Source organism: Gymnoscopelus microlampas (assembly GCF_963454915.1).
Source record: "Gymnoscopelus microlampas genome assembly, chromosome: 9".
Taxonomy (NCBI): domain Eukaryota; kingdom Metazoa; phylum Chordata; class Actinopteri; order Myctophiformes; family Myctophidae; genus Gymnoscopelus; species Gymnoscopelus microlampas.
This window is the reverse complement of record NC_139946.1, coordinates 18,308,704-18,327,697: the sequence shown is the minus strand read 5'-3', so window position 1 is coordinate 18,327,697 and position 18,994 is coordinate 18,308,704. Positions and strand designations below refer to the sequence as shown.

General features: G+C 41.5%; 1 protein-coding gene across 4 annotated transcripts in view; it reads left to right on the top strand.

Moving 5' to 3' along the window:
* Positions 1-18,994, top strand: part of kdm4b (lysine (K)-specific demethylase 4B) — an 87,460-nt gene that overhangs the window by 28,884 nt on the left and 39,582 nt on the right. For all 4 annotated transcript variants that reach the window (XM_084066583.1, XM_084066585.1, XM_084066584.1 and 1 more), the window contains 2 exons: positions 5,253-5,356; positions 12,394-12,531. In XM_084066583.1, coding sequence (XP_083922709.1) covers positions 5,253-5,356; positions 12,394-12,531 — 242 coding nt within the window. The remainder of the gene's footprint in view (positions 1-5,252; positions 5,357-12,393; positions 12,532-18,994) is intronic.

The following is an 18,994-nucleotide window of genomic DNA, read 5'->3' as shown; positions in this document are numbered from 1 at the left end:
TGGGTCTAACAATTCTGTTGCCATCAGGCTAGAAACCTTGTATCTCCAATATTTTAACTTTGAGTGCCAAAAACTAAATATTCAGTTTTTGCAAATACCCGAGTGCCATAAATGTAATATTACGTTTTTTTCAACAAAAAAAGGCGCTCTAACGCAACTTAGGAATGATCCTAGGACCCTTTAAAAGGGAATGGACGGATGTGATGTCATCCCAAAAAAACGGACATGCATCCGCCCCATTGATGGGATCTTGAGAAAAAGGTCCATATCTTTTTTTTGTGGTCAATATAAGCCATTTTCGACAGGCGATCTCTCTGCAATGGCTGATCGCAGTAGAAATGTTATTGATCCAGTCGTTAGACGGGACCCTTGGCCATAGACACCGTTTGTTTACATCCTGCAGCTCTGAAAAGATTGACAATAAACGGTAAAAAATGCTGGCACTGGCTGTACCCTGTTTTAAAAAGCCTCTGGCTCTCAATAAAAAATGTTGTAAAATAAGAATTTAAAAAAAGGAACGGTATTGGACATAGAAGGTTTTTTGATTTTGAACAATCTGGGAACCCATTCGGTAAAATAAAAGGAGAAAACGTTTGTTTATTTTGGGGCACCAACTCCTCCACGCAGTGATTCTCAACCCAAAATAATCATATTTGAACTGGGGACCCCCCAAAATTCCCCCAAAATAATCACATTTGGACGCGGGGAGTGGACCCTCCAAAATCCTCCCAAAATAATCATATTTGAACTGAGGACCCCTCAAAATCCTCCCAAAATAATGATATTTGAACTGGGGACTCCCAAAAATCCTCCCAAATAATCATATTTGAACTGGGGGCCCCCTGAAAATCCTCCCAAAAAATCATATGCGAACTGGGGACCCCCCAAAATAATCACATTTGAACTCGGGACCCCTCAAAATCCCTCCAAAATAATAATATTTGAACTGGGGGGCGGGGGGCCTGGGATTCAACTGGGAACTTTTGATTCCCAAGCTCTAGCTCCTGAGCCTGTGTGTGTGTGTGTGTGTGTGTGTGTGTGTGTGTGTGTGTGGTGGGTTGGTAGGTAAAGAATGTAATAGTAGCTAGCTGGTGTATCCTGAAAGGACCATGCAGTGTTGAGGCTTTAAGTTAATATTGTCCCGGGGAGGAGCCCTGCACACAGCGCCGGCTGCATTTTAATGTGGATTAATACCCAGACTGCACCAGTACATTAGTCACTTTTTATCAGCTCCAACACACACACGCACACACACACTCATTCGTGGGTCTCCCTGTTTCTCCTCTCTCTCCGCGTTTATCTCTCATTTCTCTCGCCCATTCTCTCTTCTCTGTGCCGTTGTCGTCCTTCATGACAGTGAAGGATTAAGCTGCTCCTTCTGTCAATGGCATTCAGGTTGACTTGGTTACAGGCACCCATCCACAAGCAACCAACCAACCGCCCTGAAGTCACTAGGGAATAGAGCAGTTGTTCTCAACCTGTGGGTCGGTACCCCCAGGGGGGTCCCCACATGATTTTTTTGGGGGTCCCAAGATGACAGTGAAGTGACTATTTAAGGCAGGGCTATTCAACTGGCGAAATCCGGCCATTTTATATGAAATATAAAACCTCTGTGAAAAAAAAACATACACCACACACATCTAAGTGCATGATGTGCATCTGACTTTTAGCTCCATCGCAGTAGCTCAAAACCATAAGGCATATCATGTTAGGTACATCACATCTGGAAAGATAACACATTTATAGTGCATCTGATGAGGTAAACAACAGCAGCTCAAGTTAAAACCATTGCTACGGCATCATGTCTTGTTTAGCTACATCACAGCATAACACTTTTATTACCACTTATTGTCCTCTCTCTTTCACTCTCACAAATCGTGTGTAAATGTGATATTTGCTTTAGTTGCACGCCGGTATTGTGCAACCGGAAATAGCAGATCTACAAGCTCTACAACCTTTATTTGTTTTTGCCTCTGGGGGCACCACCTCCTTTTTGGTGTAGAGACAGGAACTCGGTTTTGGCTCCTCCCCTTTCTTAGTTCACTTCCTCCCGGGTGCTTCTGTGTTTATTCCTACAACAACACTACATGTTTAGGGCATTTGTGCTGACAGATTAGTTGGAGAGTAGAGTTTATCTTCCAGAAGCTATAATTACCAGGGCAGCAGCAGCCACCCTCACCTCACATCAGTCATACAGACACAGTACCCAGCACACACCCAGCGCTCACAATCTAACATCATACGTTACTTTAATAACACTCTGTGTGACTTGAGGCATTATGCCCCCCCACTGTGGCTCTGCCATCACACACACAAACACACACACACACACACACACACACACACACACACACACACACACACACACACACACACACACACACACACACACACACACACACACACACACACACACACACCACCACCATGTCAGGATGACATAAGGACTTGTCTACTCCCTGTACAACAAGTTGTAGCGCTGTTTGACTTTGGGGCCGTTTGCACAAAGACGTGTCAACGTGTTAATAAAGTGACACGGGTCGAGCACACATTATGACACACAACCTTCAGGGAGAACTGTACTGGTTCACGTGTTCAGAACAGTGGGAGAGTGTTTGAAAAGGTTAAGAAATACAAGGGAGCTTGAATTATTTAAATATAAATATAAATGTTTTTGTGCACTAATTCTTTTACCAAGCACCTGGTCTGTACTTAGGTTTTGGATGTGTAACCAAGAGTGAAGGGTATGTAGCAGACAATCCACTGACAACTAAATCCACTAAAGAATAGAGAAGACAGATAACGGGTGCGCGTGCGTGCTCCCTGTGAAGAAGAACACCGTTCAACGAGAACTGCGACTCCTCAACAATGTGTGGAATTGGTGCATTGGCTTGTCCATTTATTTCTCCACTGTCATGGGTTTTCATTCAGAAGAATAACTAATTTACCCCCAGCAGACTTATACATATGTATTCTTTATAAGTGAGTGAGTAAAGTTTCAGGCGCTAATGTTATGATGTCTGCTTTTGTTTTTTCTCCAACAATATGCCCATTGTCACTTCCTCCTGAGAGGTGGTAACTGACTGACTGCTGCTGTGTTGGAAAATACAAACAACATACAGTAATGAATTGATTGAAAAAACAGTACAGAGGTACAGTAATACAATATTGCTAAAAGGATAACACAAAAAGCCCTGAGGGCGTGTTTCCATTGTGGTCCTATGTATTCAATTCATCAAGACATATAAAGACATACAATACTATACAAGAAATCATCAATACTAGGAGCAGTAAATGTATATTTACAGAAAAACAGTTGGGGTAATATATTTTGGCATATTTTGGCAACCTAGAAGACTTGTCTAGGTCCAGTTGTAAATTGCAGTAAATTGTGCTCTTTAATGACGGTTTTGAAGGAGGGTAGGGAGTTACACTTTTTGATGGCTGTTGGTAGGACATACCACATTTGAGTGGCATAATAGTAGAATGACTTCATCCCCATGTTTGTGCCGAATCTGGGGGGAATGAGATCAGTGGAGAATCCTCTGGTGTTGTGCCCATGGCTTAATGGTTCCCAAACGGTGTGCCAAGGCCCAATGTTATGCCATGAGACCAGTACAGACTTTTGAGTAGAAACGTTAATCAATAAAAGCCTTGATTGGAGGCTTTGTTGCAGACTTCTATTTCTTTATCCTACCAGTACAGGCTTTGCCTTGGGATTTTGTGACATCCACACATTATTATAGCAATATATACAACTATACTATATTTTCAATTTACTGTATATCAGCACTGTGTGCACACTCATTTCTAGAGGTGAGGCAATGTATCTGTCCCGTGATTTATCACAATATTAAAACGTGACAATATGTATCGTTGTGACGTCATACTGTATCGTGATATTTTAAATATTGTTTTCAAATTTTTATATTTTTTCCCCAAAATGATTTATTTTTTGGGGCTAGTGAAAGTGTGTTATATGAAATGTGAGCTTAGCATTATCACAGTAATCCTTAATCATATTCCATCATATTCAAGGGCTTCTGGAGACACTCCAGTCACTTTCAGTTTAGAGCACTGTGGAGGGTGTCTGTGTCCAGCTGACGCTTGTTAACGCTCGTTAATGTTACATGCATCAAGGCAATTATGTTTTTGCACTGTCAAATAGGTCTACATGTAATCTATTGTATCAAAGCTATAGATTTTTTACAAGCGACCCTCTCTGGCTTATAGATATTTTGTTCAAGCAGTTGTTAATAACTAGGCTACACTTGGTTGGTAAAGTCCAGATGACAAGAATATGACTGATTTTAGTGGAATTTATATTTATGCAATATTTATATTATATTTGTTATTAGTGTCCTCTGAAACAAAGGGGTTTATAGTGAGAACTTACTTCACTTGTTCCTTAAGCTTGTATCATTGTATTTCTTTTTGTGTGTAAAACACTGTGTTTTATAAATAAAGCACTTTTAAGCTGAAGATGATGGCCTATGTTGATAATAATTGAAAATAAATTATCGTCCCAATATCGAACAATATCGTGTATCATATCGGGAAATTATTGTATCGGCACACCCCTACTCATTTCCCAATACAGAGGAAAAAGATGCTGTTGCTGTATATGTTTTTTCACAAATGTTTCCAAAATAGTGAAAATCTACAAGCTGACAACGCGTCACATCGAAACGATTTTGACCATTGGTGTGCCTTGGGAATACAAAGTTTGAAAACCACTGCAGTATAGATGATACAGACATAATAACTCTATTCTGCTTGTAGTTTAAAAGCCTTGACATAATTAATCTTGTATCGTTGTGACATTATAAATAGTCCACACTAACCGCATCAGTTACATGTTCAGGTATAGGTGACCTCATTTCAGCCAATCAGTAGAGAGTACCCATTTATCAGCTTCATTTTATAGTGTTAGAGTTTCAAATTTGTCTGCTCATTTCTTTGTGTCGTCCCTTCCAATTTCACTTGTTTAATATGCATCCTGACTGAGTTCTCTATCCCAAATGATGGATAAAGTTGGTATCCTGACCTGAAAATGCATTTTCTGTTTAATGAAGAGCTGGAGAGACATGGAGAATACGGTTACTGAACAAACACTCTATAGCAATGAATTGAATACTATCAGAATATAAAGCTATTTAACACATTTCAACCAAAGAAAATCACTTACCCAACATTAATTTATTTCAAATCATTGTAGTAAATTTCTACCTCTCCCCTCTCTCTCACTGTAGGTTTCTTCCCTGGCAGTTCCCAGGGCTGTGATGCCTTCCTCCGCCACAAGATGACGCTCATCTCTCCATCCATCCTGAAGAAGTACAGCATTCCCTTCGACAGGGTGAGTGGTTGAGTTCACCGCTAGCACTTACCTCAGCTATTAGTACGTGTATAACTTCTGTGTTTCTGTAGTTTGAGTACTGTCTGGGAAACTATGTGAAAGGGACATTTATTGAGGGCTGCTGTTTTCTCAGTACCCATGTGTCTGACCCTAATAAAAAATTACATATTAAAAAAAAAGAAAGAATGAAGGATTAGCTAGATCGACAAAATTTGCTAAAGTTTGTAACATCGAGGGAAACTTTTCCGAATGCACTCCCATTATTCACTCCAATTAATGAATGCTACTCCATACCTGTGGGGGGATATGCGCACATGATCTGGCAACCCGGGAGCCATTCATCCCATAGCTCGCGGGGCCATCCCACAGCTGGGCAGCCGTAACCATGGCGACATTATTTTACATAAAAACTCTAATAAACAGTTGGGGAAAGCGAAAAACGGGCTTCGCTGTTCCGTGCACATGGTAATGGTCAATGGCTGTGTGCAAATGCAGATCAATTGCTCCAGCCACTGAGGAGAACCGGGCAGAAGAGATTTTGGCCTCACCACCACCACCACAGAGCTTTCTAGAATTATAGTAGGATATATATTTTTTTAATTACGGATCTCGTCCTTGGAAAAATATAATAAAATAAGAAAAAATACACACACTCAAGCACATCAACACAACTACACGCTTCCTTATCACTCAATCACAGTGGTTCTCAAACTCTTTCATGTCAAGGACCCCCCAAATTGATATATATTTGGCCGCTGACCTAGCCTGGTAAACCCTCCCTCCGGAAATCTCATTTCCATTTGATTTCAGGAGTGAGTCTGGCCTGAACCGCCTTTCTGCAATATTCGCTGTGGGCTGGAGTTGGGCGGGAGTAATACCGTTGACTGACAACCCCTTCAGCCAATGATCGTTTTTCCCCTTCAGCCAATTGCAGTGGATTTTTACCACCTCCGTCACTAAAATGACGCAACGGGACTTTTGAGATCGCCATGCCCAAAATAGGTTGCCTTATTGGGATACATGCGTGCCACAGCCCGCCCCTCCCGGTACTCTGAATTTATATTTTTAAATAGGCTCTGTCATGATTAATTGACCACATATATGAAGTTAAACAACTAAATTCTATCCAAACGATATCTTAATAGTAAATTCCGTGCCTCAAAAAAGAAGTTTGAGACCGTTTTAAAACCTAAAATAAGAATTGACGGCACTCGCAGAAACAACAATGGCTGCCGTTCGTCTTTTGTCGGCCCCAGTCAGGCTGCACTCGGCTTCATTCGGGCTCACTCGAACTCGCCACCTGATTGGCCAACTGTCGCTGTCAATCACAGAACGATGAGCGACGACGCTGATAGGCTCGTCAGTTCGGCGTATAGAGCGAATATTGCAGAAAGGCGGATCAGCCCAGACTCACTCCTGAAATCAAATGGAAATGAGATTTCCGGAGGGAGGGTTTACCAGGCTACCGCTGACCTCCATCTGTAAATGTTATGTGCCAGAGACCCCAGAAGAGAAGATTTGTGTTAAAAAATGCACAATTATTCAAACACTTTCTTGAAATTATGAAATTATTCAAACACTTTCTTGAAATTATGAAATTATTCAAATAAGATTTCTTGAAACTGTTCAAAAATAGCAGATGTACAAGCTTGCATCGCAGCACGAAGTGACGTGCTGTGAGCTTGTATATCTGCTATTTTTGAATAGCCAACGTTTAAGTATGGATAAAGGGGTTAAAATGTATTAACACATTTAGCTGGGGGCCCCCTGGGATCCCTGGGGTCCCCGGACCCTACTTTGAGAACCAATGCTCAAGCGCACCAACACAGCTACAGTCACTCACCACACACAGGCACACACACCAACAGAAAAATGACGATTGCATAAACAAAAAAGGTCTGAAGTATTTTAAACTTCCTCCGTTTAAGATACTGCAGTGAATAACTGTTACAAAAAAAGAAAAAAACACCACAACCTATTGCTACAGAAAAATGAACGGAAGATTAAAAGTTTAAGGAAAAAAATAAGTGTGCAATGCATGGGTGCTGTCAGCAGAACTTCAGCATGTTTTATTTTAATTTTCCTTTTCCTTCCGTTCATCTTGTGTTCCTGCCCCTGCGGGCGTCGTTATCACCTCCCATGTGCCACCGTCACACACACACACACACACACACACACACACACACACACACACACACACACACACACACACACACATACACACACACCTCTACCGTACACACACACACCTCACTTACAGGAAACCCCGACTTGTTGTAATATATTTATTTTCTGTCGTGAACTTATTTTTGGCACACCTCCTTCCTTCGGTCTGGAAACTTTGCGCGTCTTTTGCTTTTCTCATCTTCTTTTTTTTCTTCCTCCCTTGACTGCCAGAAGCGGAGCCAAATTGCTCTTTTAGTTTGGGGTTTCTTGCGCTGACTTCGCCCCCCTCCTCCTCCTCGCATACAAAACTAAAATTCCTTCTAACAAGGTTGAGCAGGTACTGGAGAGACTGACGTCAACCCTGCAGTTCAGCTTATAAGAAGAAACGTGGAAGTTTAGATGGAGCCTTTTTGTACATGTATTGCAACTTTTTGTTCAGGGGGTGACAGCGTTCCAGCCGTGATTTAAAAAAAAAAATCACTTGAACTTGATCGTCGCTGTATGGGGGGTGGAAATAAGTGAAATATTCGGTGAAAATAGCAGATCTACAAGCTTGCAAAAACAACACTATGTAACCTTGTAGATCAGCTATTTTCATTGAAGATAGTATAGCAAAGACCAGTGGTTCTCAAAGTGGGGTCTGGGGACCTTAGGGGTCATAAAGAGGGTGAGGGGGTTCCAGAGCTTCCAGTAGTACTCCTGTAGAACCAATAACAGACTTAATCTTGCTCAAGTAGGTTAATTGATTTATCGAGAAGCAGATTTCTTCCTTATATACTGTATATAATCGAATCCTCACAACTTTTTTAGTTAGTTTGATTAACCACTTAACCCTCTATTGTACTACGCATCACTACACGTTGGGAGTTTATAAGATCTGCTATATTCACTATTTTTGTTCATTTCATTTTTGTAATCGTTGATCATAATGGTGGCAAAAGTTTAAAATAATCGTGATAGTGATTTTGAAGTCATATCGCCCAGCCCAAGGATTATCCCACTGTTGTACTTGCAAATCAATCTAGATAAAATCGGATAAATACCAGAAATCTTTAACCTCACAAAGACTACTACAGACCTGCATATTAATCTCTGGTTTGTGTTTTTTTTATTGATTATTTGTCCTTTTGATTGACAAAAAATGCATACATGAACATGTATTTGTAATTAACATGTCATGGATAAAACACAATACAGCTTGAGATTTTATTTCCATTGTGGTCTTTTTAAGTGTAAATATGTATATAATCCCTTGAAGTCACCATTTGAATTCCCTCAATGCGGCTATGAATAATTGAACTTACTTGGACTAAAATGTGTTATGTAAATACGATTCTCTGTGCTTTGATGGTCCTTAGAATTTGCCATTTGAATTCCCTCAATGACACATTAAATATGTATCATCCTGTTTAACATGTAATACAACCTTGGATTAAAATGTAAATATGTTTATCTTTGGGTTTGCTTCTTGTTCTGTATAGAATGTGCTATTTCAATTCCCTCTGTGACAAATTAAAAAAGATAATCTAAAATGCAATTTAACATAGGACATAACCTTGGATAAAAATGTAAATACCTTAGTGTTTTCACAGTGTATTTGAGTTCCCTTAGGGCAGTGGTAACCAACCTTTTCAAGCCCAAGAGCACATTTTATTTCCAATTGTAAGCCGTGATCTACCACTAAAATATGTTTTTTTTAAAAACACTTGCATGATTGCAATTTCTGACAGGCTCAATGCATGTGCATACATCCACACAAAGACTAGTAATTTAAATAAGAATAAAGATGATAGTTATATAATCAATTCCTAAATATTAAGAAAAACGTATTAGAAATATACATTTTAGGCCAAAAATACAAGTAAACTTCTTTGTTTTTTAAATAAAACAAAACACAAAGGACATGAAATAAATTGCTTTTACAGATTTCTTCTCTTCAATGCACAATATTTAGTTTCTCAGTTCTCAATTTCTCAGAATTTTCACATTTACAGATATTCTGTTCAAATGACAAAAATGCATCCATGACCATATATTTGCACAGATATGGTGACAGATACAATACTCTCAGGATCAGCCCACCTTTAATGAGACTTCTATTACTGCACATTATCTGCAAGAATAACATTTGAAATCTGGTTGATACTTAGTGAATGCCAGTCTGAGGCAGTCATTAAGATGTGAGTCAGTCATACGAGTTCTAAACTTGGATTTTATTATTTTCAAGTAGGCATGCAGCTTAAGTGCACAAGACACAATCAGGGGATACTTCACAAACAATTGACCAAAAGTCCAGGTTTCTAGCTCTGCCCTCCAGTTGGTAGTCAGTTAGTAGTTCAAAACTCTCCATTTCAACACCTGTAGTTAATGCAAACACATCCTGCATTTTAACTGACAGCTGTTCAATGTCAATACTGAGGAAAGGATTTTTTTCCCATTCCAAGTGGCTATGACTGACTTCCAAAGTTTGCAGGCCTTGCGTAGACAACCCGGCCTGGCGGAGATCTGCACTCTGAGGAGGACCTCAGGATTCTAGTTAAGGCAGTCCATCAATTCTACATGCCTCAGCCCTTTAGTAACTCTTGCCTTAATTTCTCATACATCACAGGCAACACACTTGTGCTCAGTGGTGTAAAGTAACTAAGTACATTTACTCAAGTACTGTAGACTTTTGAGGTATTTTTATTTTACTGGAGTATATCCAATATTCGATATTTTTACTCCACTACGATTATTTCAAAACTTTAGTTACTAGTTACTTTGCAGATATACATTTAAATATTATAAATCATACATTAACCACCTTAGCCCTATTTTATAACTATCTGAAAATAGCTGCTCTACAAGCTCACAACATGCATTGCTACGTGTTGTGAGCTTGTAGATCTGCTATTTTCAAACATATTTGAACTTTTACTTTTGGTACTTTAAGTATATTTTGATGCCAATAATTTTGTACTTTTACTCAAGTAACATTTTGAACACAGGCCTAAAAAGTATTTCTATATTGTGGTATTGCTACTTTTACTTAAGTAAAATATCTGAGTAGCCTACTTCTTCCACCACTTGTGCTCAAATGTGATCAGTGCGATGGCACTTTGTATGCGCGGAGTTTTCCGTCTGTTTTTTTTTTGTTCTCGCCGTTTGGTGCCCCCAAAAAGAACCTTTTGGGCACTGCCCCCCCAAAGGTTGGTGCCCTGTGCTTCAGCACCTAAAGCCCGTTGGATAAGCCACCACTGGTTGTAGAACACAGTTTGAAGATTCAAATCCAGCGTTCTCCACCACTGAAAAGGCTTGCATGTCACAAGACTGCGCTTGTTATTTCTTGAGTGCGACCCGCGAGTCGAATTATGTGTCAGCGGAACGACGCATGGCTTCGATTTGAACCAGCGTTGCCAGATTTTGTGAGAGAAACAAGCAACCAGGTCTATGAAAAGAAGTCCAAAATAAGCGACTAGGGCAGTCCAGTCCAACTTTACTGTTGAATGTTGTTTTAGAGCAGTGGTTCACAAACATGTTCATGTCAAGGACGAATATATTGGGGGTCCTTGAAGGACCCCCAATATATTCATGCGACTTTACAGAAAAACAAGCCCAAAGTAGCTTATAATAAGCAGACTTGGCAACACTGCCTTAGACGCACTAGCCTAGTCTACGCTACACAAATTCTGTGAATTGTCGATGGCTGCCCGTTTGCCACCGGGACCACCCCGCGATCGACTTAGAAGGCTTTGATGATCTACCAGTAGATTATAATCGACTGGTTGGTTACCCCTGCCTTAGGGTGTGTTCACACCACTGTCCGCTCTGTTATGAAGACAAAGCACAGCCTAGAGCACTTTCTGTGCTGAAAATGAAAGAGGAGACATTTTACCAGCCCAGACAGCGGTACAGGTCATATCAATACCTTGTCCAGGAGCTGTCTGGATGAAGGTTCCTTTTAAACTTAAAGGGACTACACCATGAATTTAAATAATAATAATATTTAATATCATATTGTTTATGTCCCTCAAGCGTTTTTCAAAAGGTTTGAGCCTAAATCAAGCCTCAGATATACTCATTCCAACTAACTTCTCTCTGGCTTATAAAGCACTTTCACCTGCAATACCACATTGTCCTGTTTGGCACGGGGCGCTATTGAGCCAGTTTGTATGCATGTTATCTCCTGGTTCTGTGTGGAAAAAGTAAAAAAAATATATAAGAAAAATACAAAAGATTAAAGATTTTTTTTAATTAATTTTTTTGGTTGGAACTGAAAAACGGGAGGAATTGTTCCCTAACGTGACGTCACGTCAGGGACCAAATCAGTTTGGCCTGTTTTACAGACCAATTTACAGAAAACCCCAGATTTGCTGTGAAAACCTGAGTGTTCAAACTGGGGTATTTTTGAGGATAGAAGAGAGGTAGGGGAGACCAAAAACACACAAAGAATAAGAAAAAGTTCAGATTAATGGTGTAGTCCCTTAAAGGTTAACCCATTAATACCTGAGGCCATTCTACAAATGCCTTCTAAATCAGTAGTTATCAAACTTTTTCGTGCCAAGGACCCCCAAATGTATGTATTTGACCGCGGACCCCCATCTGAAATTGTTTTGTGCAGGGAACCTCCCAGAAGAGAAGATTTTGTGTTAGAATACAAATTTTCAATTTTTTTCAAACACTTTCTTTTTAAAATAGCAGATGTACAAGCGGGGAAAGCATTCGCTGAAAATAGCAGACGGACAAGCTTGTCGAGAGGGCTATTTTCAGCGAAAGCTTTCCCCACAATAACAGACAACAGAAAAGACACTATCATAGAGCCCTGGGGGTCTCCGGTCAAGTGGATTAAAATGTGACACAATAACACGTGTGTTTCTTTGTGTAACCACCAGGTCACGCAGAACGAAGGGGAGTTCATGGTCACGTTCCCGTACGGCTACCACGCCGGCTTCAACCACGGCTTCAACTGTGCAGAGTCCACCAACTTCGCCACCCTGCGCTGGGTGGAGTACGGCAAGATGGCCACTCAGGTGAGCAGAGACAGAGGGACGAGGGAGATGAGTTTTTTTCCTTTACAATATTGTCTTTTTTAACCAGGTGAACGACGACGCAGTATCTCTTTCTCTCTCTCTCGCTCTCGCTCTCTCCACCTCTCTCTCTCTCTCTCTCTCTCTCTCTCTCTCTCCCCCCCTGCATCTTTCCTTCTCTCTCTCCTCCATGTTGAACTTCATTTTCCTCTTCAGTTCCTTTTCTGTTCTCCCAGAGGATGTTTTAACACACACACACACACACACACACACACACACACACACACACACACACACACACACACACACACACACACACACACACATGGACACACACACAATCCCTTTTCACCACTTGGCTGCTTGGCAGATTTATGAGGTGCCAGTCTGTTGAAGTGCCACTATTTCTTTCTTTCTTTCTCCTTCTCTCTCGCGCTCGCTCTCTCTCCTCCCTCACTCCATGTGGCCGACTGTCTTTTAAGGAGCAGCAGGCTCTCCCCACTTCTCTGTGTCAGCCTCCCTCCCTCCCATGGCTCTGTGCCTGGTGCCTGTCGGCTTATACATGGGGAGTTCTCACACACACACACACACACACACACACACACACACACACACACACACACACACACACACACACACACACACACACACACACACACACACACACACACACACACACACACACACACACACACACACACACACGTCAGTCTGATAGAGATGGATTGGTTGACTTTAACCTCACCATTCTGTTACTGACAAATTGACAGCCCTATACCACCAACACCACCACCCAGCAATCCTCACCACTTCTCCCCCTCCCAAAACATTATGGAGGAATGGGAAAGAGAACAGCCTGGCCGCTGAGAAACCCCTCATCTGTCTGTCTGTCTGTCTATCTATTCCTTCCCTTCCTTCACCTCTCTCTCTTCTCTGTTGCTTACTTTTCTCTGCCTCTCTCTCGTGGTTGCTAACGTGACAGTAAACGATGGCCCTCGCTCTGCTGCCAAACAATCCCTCACTTTTGTGTGTGTGTGTGTGTGTGTGTGTGTGTGTGTGTGTGTGTGTGTGTGTGTGTGTGTGTGTGTGTGTGTGTGTGTGTGTGTGTGTGTGTGTGTGTGTGTGTGTGTGTGTGTGTGTGTGTGTGTGTACTTGCATTACTATACTTGTGATGTCCAGATTCCAAACAAGATTTTTCAAAAAGTGTATCAAATATTGATAATATAGATGGGGTTCCAGGACCCCCTGGAACCCCCTCAAGGACCCCCCCTCCCGGTCAGTATCCCACTTTGAGAACCACTGCTCTAAAGTATTTTCACAGCAGCTAAGTTCTCGGGTGGCTCATTCTGTGTTCAGTCACACTTGGCCCGGCTCCCCTCGGGAGGTTCCAGGGTGACACTTTTCTTCCTTTCTGTCTTTAACCCATTCAATCCGGGAACGCATCTGTGTCATTTTAGATTTTATTTTCAAAAATAGCAGATATACAAGCTCATAGAGTGCCGCGCTATGAGCTTGTAGATCTGCTATTTTTGTGTACAAAAATAGCAGACATTTGTGTACTTCGAGACACAATATGTCCCAGATAGCGTACATTTGTGTACATTTTTTAATATATATTATTTTTTAAGCGAACATTTGTAACATTTTCCAGGGGTCCCTGGAACTAAATACTTTGAGATGGGGGGGTCCGTGGCCAAATCCATATCATTTGGGGGGTCCTTGACATGAAAAAGTTTGAGCACGATGATATAGCAAATAGTTTTTTCGGAAACTGCTAGGATTTAGAAGACATTTTGTAGCTGCGTTCCCGGTTTGACTGGGTTAAGAGAAGCAACAGAAATCACCTGGCCAGGCAGCACTAGCACTACCCAGCAGCTCCCACAAGGAAGCGCAACACTTCTTCATCATGGTGAAGTGAATGGCTCTCTCCTCCTCATATTTGTTTGGGTTTAGCTCCGGCACACTGGAGATATAGACCGCAGTTTAGTGTTATTATTGGTCTGTGTTTGTGCACCTCGGCCCCGCCATAAGCAATAAACCAGCTGTGTGGTGGTCCAATACATTATTAAATGGATGAAGGACATTGTGATTTTAGTCTCGTAAGCAGTGGAGCGGGTGAAACAAATAAATAAATAAAAAGGAAATATAGCTTACTTGCTCTGTGTGGGCCCACATTGTCTGGTAAATCTCATAACTAACCATGTGCGCTTACTGTTCTAACAGCTGGACAGATTTACTACATACATTTAATGGAATAGAATAGTGTTTCGTAAATGATGTTTGCACCCGCACGACTTTGTTGCATCGCCTACTGCTGCTTGCTGCTCCCTCAGAAAATCTAGCTCTTGGTCGAGCGGCTATTCAAACACAATTGGCCAATGTTTGGGGGAGAGTAACCGGGCGCTATTCGCGGTACGACTAGGGTTGGTATCCGGAAGCGCGAGGAACCGGATCCAACATTGAGGAACCGGAATCGGTTCCATCACATTTGGAGCCGTTTCCGGAATCTTTTATTACACTGTCAGAGCTGGTATGTGGACTTCACGTCTCCTATACAATTACTATACCAGTGGCTCTCAAAATCTTTCATTTCAAGGGCCACCATAACTCTGAGAGTGTACAAATACTGGTCCATTTGGTTCCACTTGTACACTCTCAGAGTTACAGACCTGTAAGGGTCCATTTGGAACCCTCTCAAGTTACCCAGAGGGTCCCTGTAACCCCACTTTGAGGACCAGTGAGGTGTAGGAATAGTTGAGGGAAACCGTTAAGGAATCGGACCGTTAAAAGAGAATCGTTAAGGAAGTATTTAAGGCTTAAAGGGATAGTTCACTCTATCGATCAGTCACCCCATGGAGACTTGAATTCATGGATATCTTTTTGTTTTTGTCGCATCCCTAAGAAGCCAATGACGTGATGACCAGCGGACCGGTAGGCAGCGGTTCCGGCAGGAGACACAAAGGAAACTCTTAGTGTCTCCTACCGGAACCGCTGCCGGCATGGTTCTGAAATCATCAGAACCATGCCTACGTTCAACAACCGTCAAAGTGTCAAAGCTCTCAGTTTCCAGTACTAGTTATTCGTTTTTTGTTTGTCCTGCTCCCGCCTGTCTGCCTTTTGGTTGGCTGAGCACATAATCCTGTCGGCAACGGTGGAAGTTAAGACTTGTGTCTCGTTCCGTTTATGTCGGGTCCTGTACGGGTCTCATGGGATTTCCCTTGTGACAGCAGGTCTCTGCTTCATAGACCCAGTTGAGATGTAGACCCACATTCTGTTGTCAGCTGGGAATACCTTTCCAACCCCTTAGAAAACGATTTCTCCTGAATATCGTCGCTGTCGGGGCGGAAACCTTGTATGTATGAAGCCGTTACTTTCCAGGAAATCGTTGCCGTCGGGCAGAAACTTATCTCCGTATTTTAACTTTTCGAGTTTTTTTCGTAAAAAAAAACTCGCCCTACTTGATCGTACCACAGCGTCGCACAGCGTCACAGCAGATCTGCAAGCTCGAAATGTTTTGAGCTTGTCGATCTGCTACTTTAGCATTTTGAATTTTGTTTTTGAATCCTGAAAAGTGACAGTTTTGGACATATGAGGTTTCCACCTGACAGAGATTAAATGTAAAAAAAATACCTGTGTCCCAATGTCAGTAGTTATTATTTAGTTATAAGCTCCTGTTAATACTTTTCATTGGTTCAATATTTATAAAACCAAGTTTTTATTTTTTTAAATGGCAAAGCTTGTAGATCGTCATTTTTTCTACTTTTGACCTGACACTGTTGTATGCCAAAGTAGGGCATTCATTTATGAAAATATCACAACGTTAATAATGGAGATACAAGGTTTCTGCTCGACAGCAACAATATTTTTTCAGTGGTCACACCAGAGCTGGCAGGAGCCAGTGTTCTTTCTCTGTTACTGTAGAAAGCCCTGTACAGCTGAAACTTGTTTCTGGTTGTTTGGGTTAACCCGTTCAATCTGGAAATGGATCTGTGTCCATGGCAGAGATGCGTTCCCGGATTGAATGGGTTAACAGCATCCTGTATGGTGCTATAATAATGACCACACTGTGTGTTTGCTGGTGGATTCACAGCAGTTTGTGGAGTTGAGATGAGATGCCTCATTAGACCCTTTTGCTTTACAGGTCTGTTTCTGAATCACTGTGTGGTCGGGTGGGGGTCTCCCATCAAAGTTGTGTGGCCTGATACCGATCTCAATTTATTTTCCTCAGGATCGGGCCCCTTTGTTACTACAGTATGTCTCTTCTTAGAATGGTCTTATCCATATTGTTTTGTACCCATACGCTGTCTTAACTCATTGAGTGCCATTAACGTGTTTCACGTGTTTTTACCGCTATGGCTCAACGTGCCAATGACGTGTTTGACGTGTTTTTGAAAAAAAAAAAAAAATCTTTTTTTTAAAAAACATGTTCAGAACCCAAGATATCATCATCTGAAGATTTGCAGCTCCATCCACTCCTTGTTTAACTTAGAATTGAAAAAGGCTGTATCTCGCTTCCTAAGCACTTTTTCTTTTCTGTGAAAAAAACTCTGGCACTGGGACAACATCATTCTGAAATAATTCTGGCAATTCTGGCACTCAATGAGTTAAATTGATCAAGTTTACACATTACACAGTCCAAAAGGCATGGTTTTGCACCGTGTGTGTGTGTGTGTGTGTGTGTGTGTGTGTGTGTGTGTGTGTGTGTGTGTGTGTGTGTCTCCAGCTAATCTTCGGCACCGTTGGACCATTCACAGCGAAACCGTGCACGCACACTCCCTTGATGCCTGAGCAGAACCTCTGCTCCAAATGTTTCAGATCGGCCTGTTATAGCGCCATGTTTGCAAAACTTCTTTTGGATATTACTCCTACAATTTATTCTCCAAATATCACACAAATCGGTACACATTATCTCTATAGTCAAGTGATCGAGTTTTGATTGATTGGCGAATTGCGAACATTGCTGTCCCACAATAACCTACCTGACCTGGCGGAGACCTGTGCTCCGAGGAGCGCTTTTTCAAGTTATTATTGTCATTATTTTCAAGATATTTCAGGGGCTTTTCTGCCTTTATTTGATAGTACAAATAAAGGCAGAATAAAGGTGAACTGGAGTGGAGTGACACGCAGCAAAGGTCGTTGCTGTCGGGTACAAACCTCTTATCACCATTTCTAACATTTGTGTTTTTTGGTAAACGAATGTCCTACTTAATCATACTAAGGCGTCACACAAAAGTATCAAAAGTAGCAGAACCGCAAGCTCGAAAGCTTGTAGATCTGATACTTTTGCTATTTTTGAATTCAACCGTTTTGGATGCCCCCTAGGGATTCCCAGGCCCCCTGTTGTTGAAGACCCATGGTTTTAGGTCCTTTCTGGTTATTTTAGAGTTATAGACGGTGGTGATCATCAGTTCAGGGCCTCAGGGTCTCAAACCCCTGACGCGTTGACTTGACGCGCAGTCCGTTGAGCAGTGGCTCTCCCCGGGCTCCAACCCAGCTTCATCAGCAGGAGTAGGAAGAGGAGGAGGAAACTTCAGGGCTCATTGGGCGTCTGTCTGGGACTCTGGGCCCTAGGGATGATTCCCAACCTGTGGGCCTTGACGATAGTGCAAGTGGGCCCCCAAAATAAAATATTTTACTGGTCATTTAACATTAATGATTATGAACAAAATGAATGTAAAAATAATGTCATGGTATTTTATTGTGATGCAGATAAATAGGAGCTTGTATACTACGTTAGTTCCATTGATCCAAGCCGGAATCAATCGATTTGATTAATTAGTAATAAGTAAGTATGCCCTGAAAATGCTTGATAGGCTTTATTATTATATTGAAACATATATATATCATCTTTATTTAAATCCATACCGAACCCGGCATACAGACAGATACATAGCGAGATACAACCATAGATACAAGAAAGTAGCTATAAGATCTTCCTTGTGTACTGTATCACAGAGAAACTCCTCAGACCACTGGGATACTGAAATCATATCTCCCTGGCTAGAGGACAATTTCCTACTATTATCCATGGAATCTTATTCTTCTATCATTATTTTGAATCTTCTGCATGCTATCTTTTTTTAAACATCTGACATTGAGGATTTAAGTGACAATTCACAAGATTCACACTTTACTACAATAATTTAAAAAACAATTTCCCAATGACCACCTGTAATTATGCTATGGATGGTTGAGAAACGGTGTACTAATCTAATAATATAAACCCCAATGTTACCTCCTTCAACAACAGAAAGCTTAATGGTTACACAAACATTGGTTGTACTCTTAATAATGAAATAATAATGGGGGGGGGGGGGGGCGGGGGGTGTTCCCTCGCCCCGCATTTTGATTGCATTTTTGTTTCATTGTTGCTTGCGTCTAACAGACACTTTAGTTCTCCTATTGTTGTTGTTTCCGGGACAGTAAAGTCCCGTATTCATTTGTGTCGGTGTCCCTCAGCGCTCAT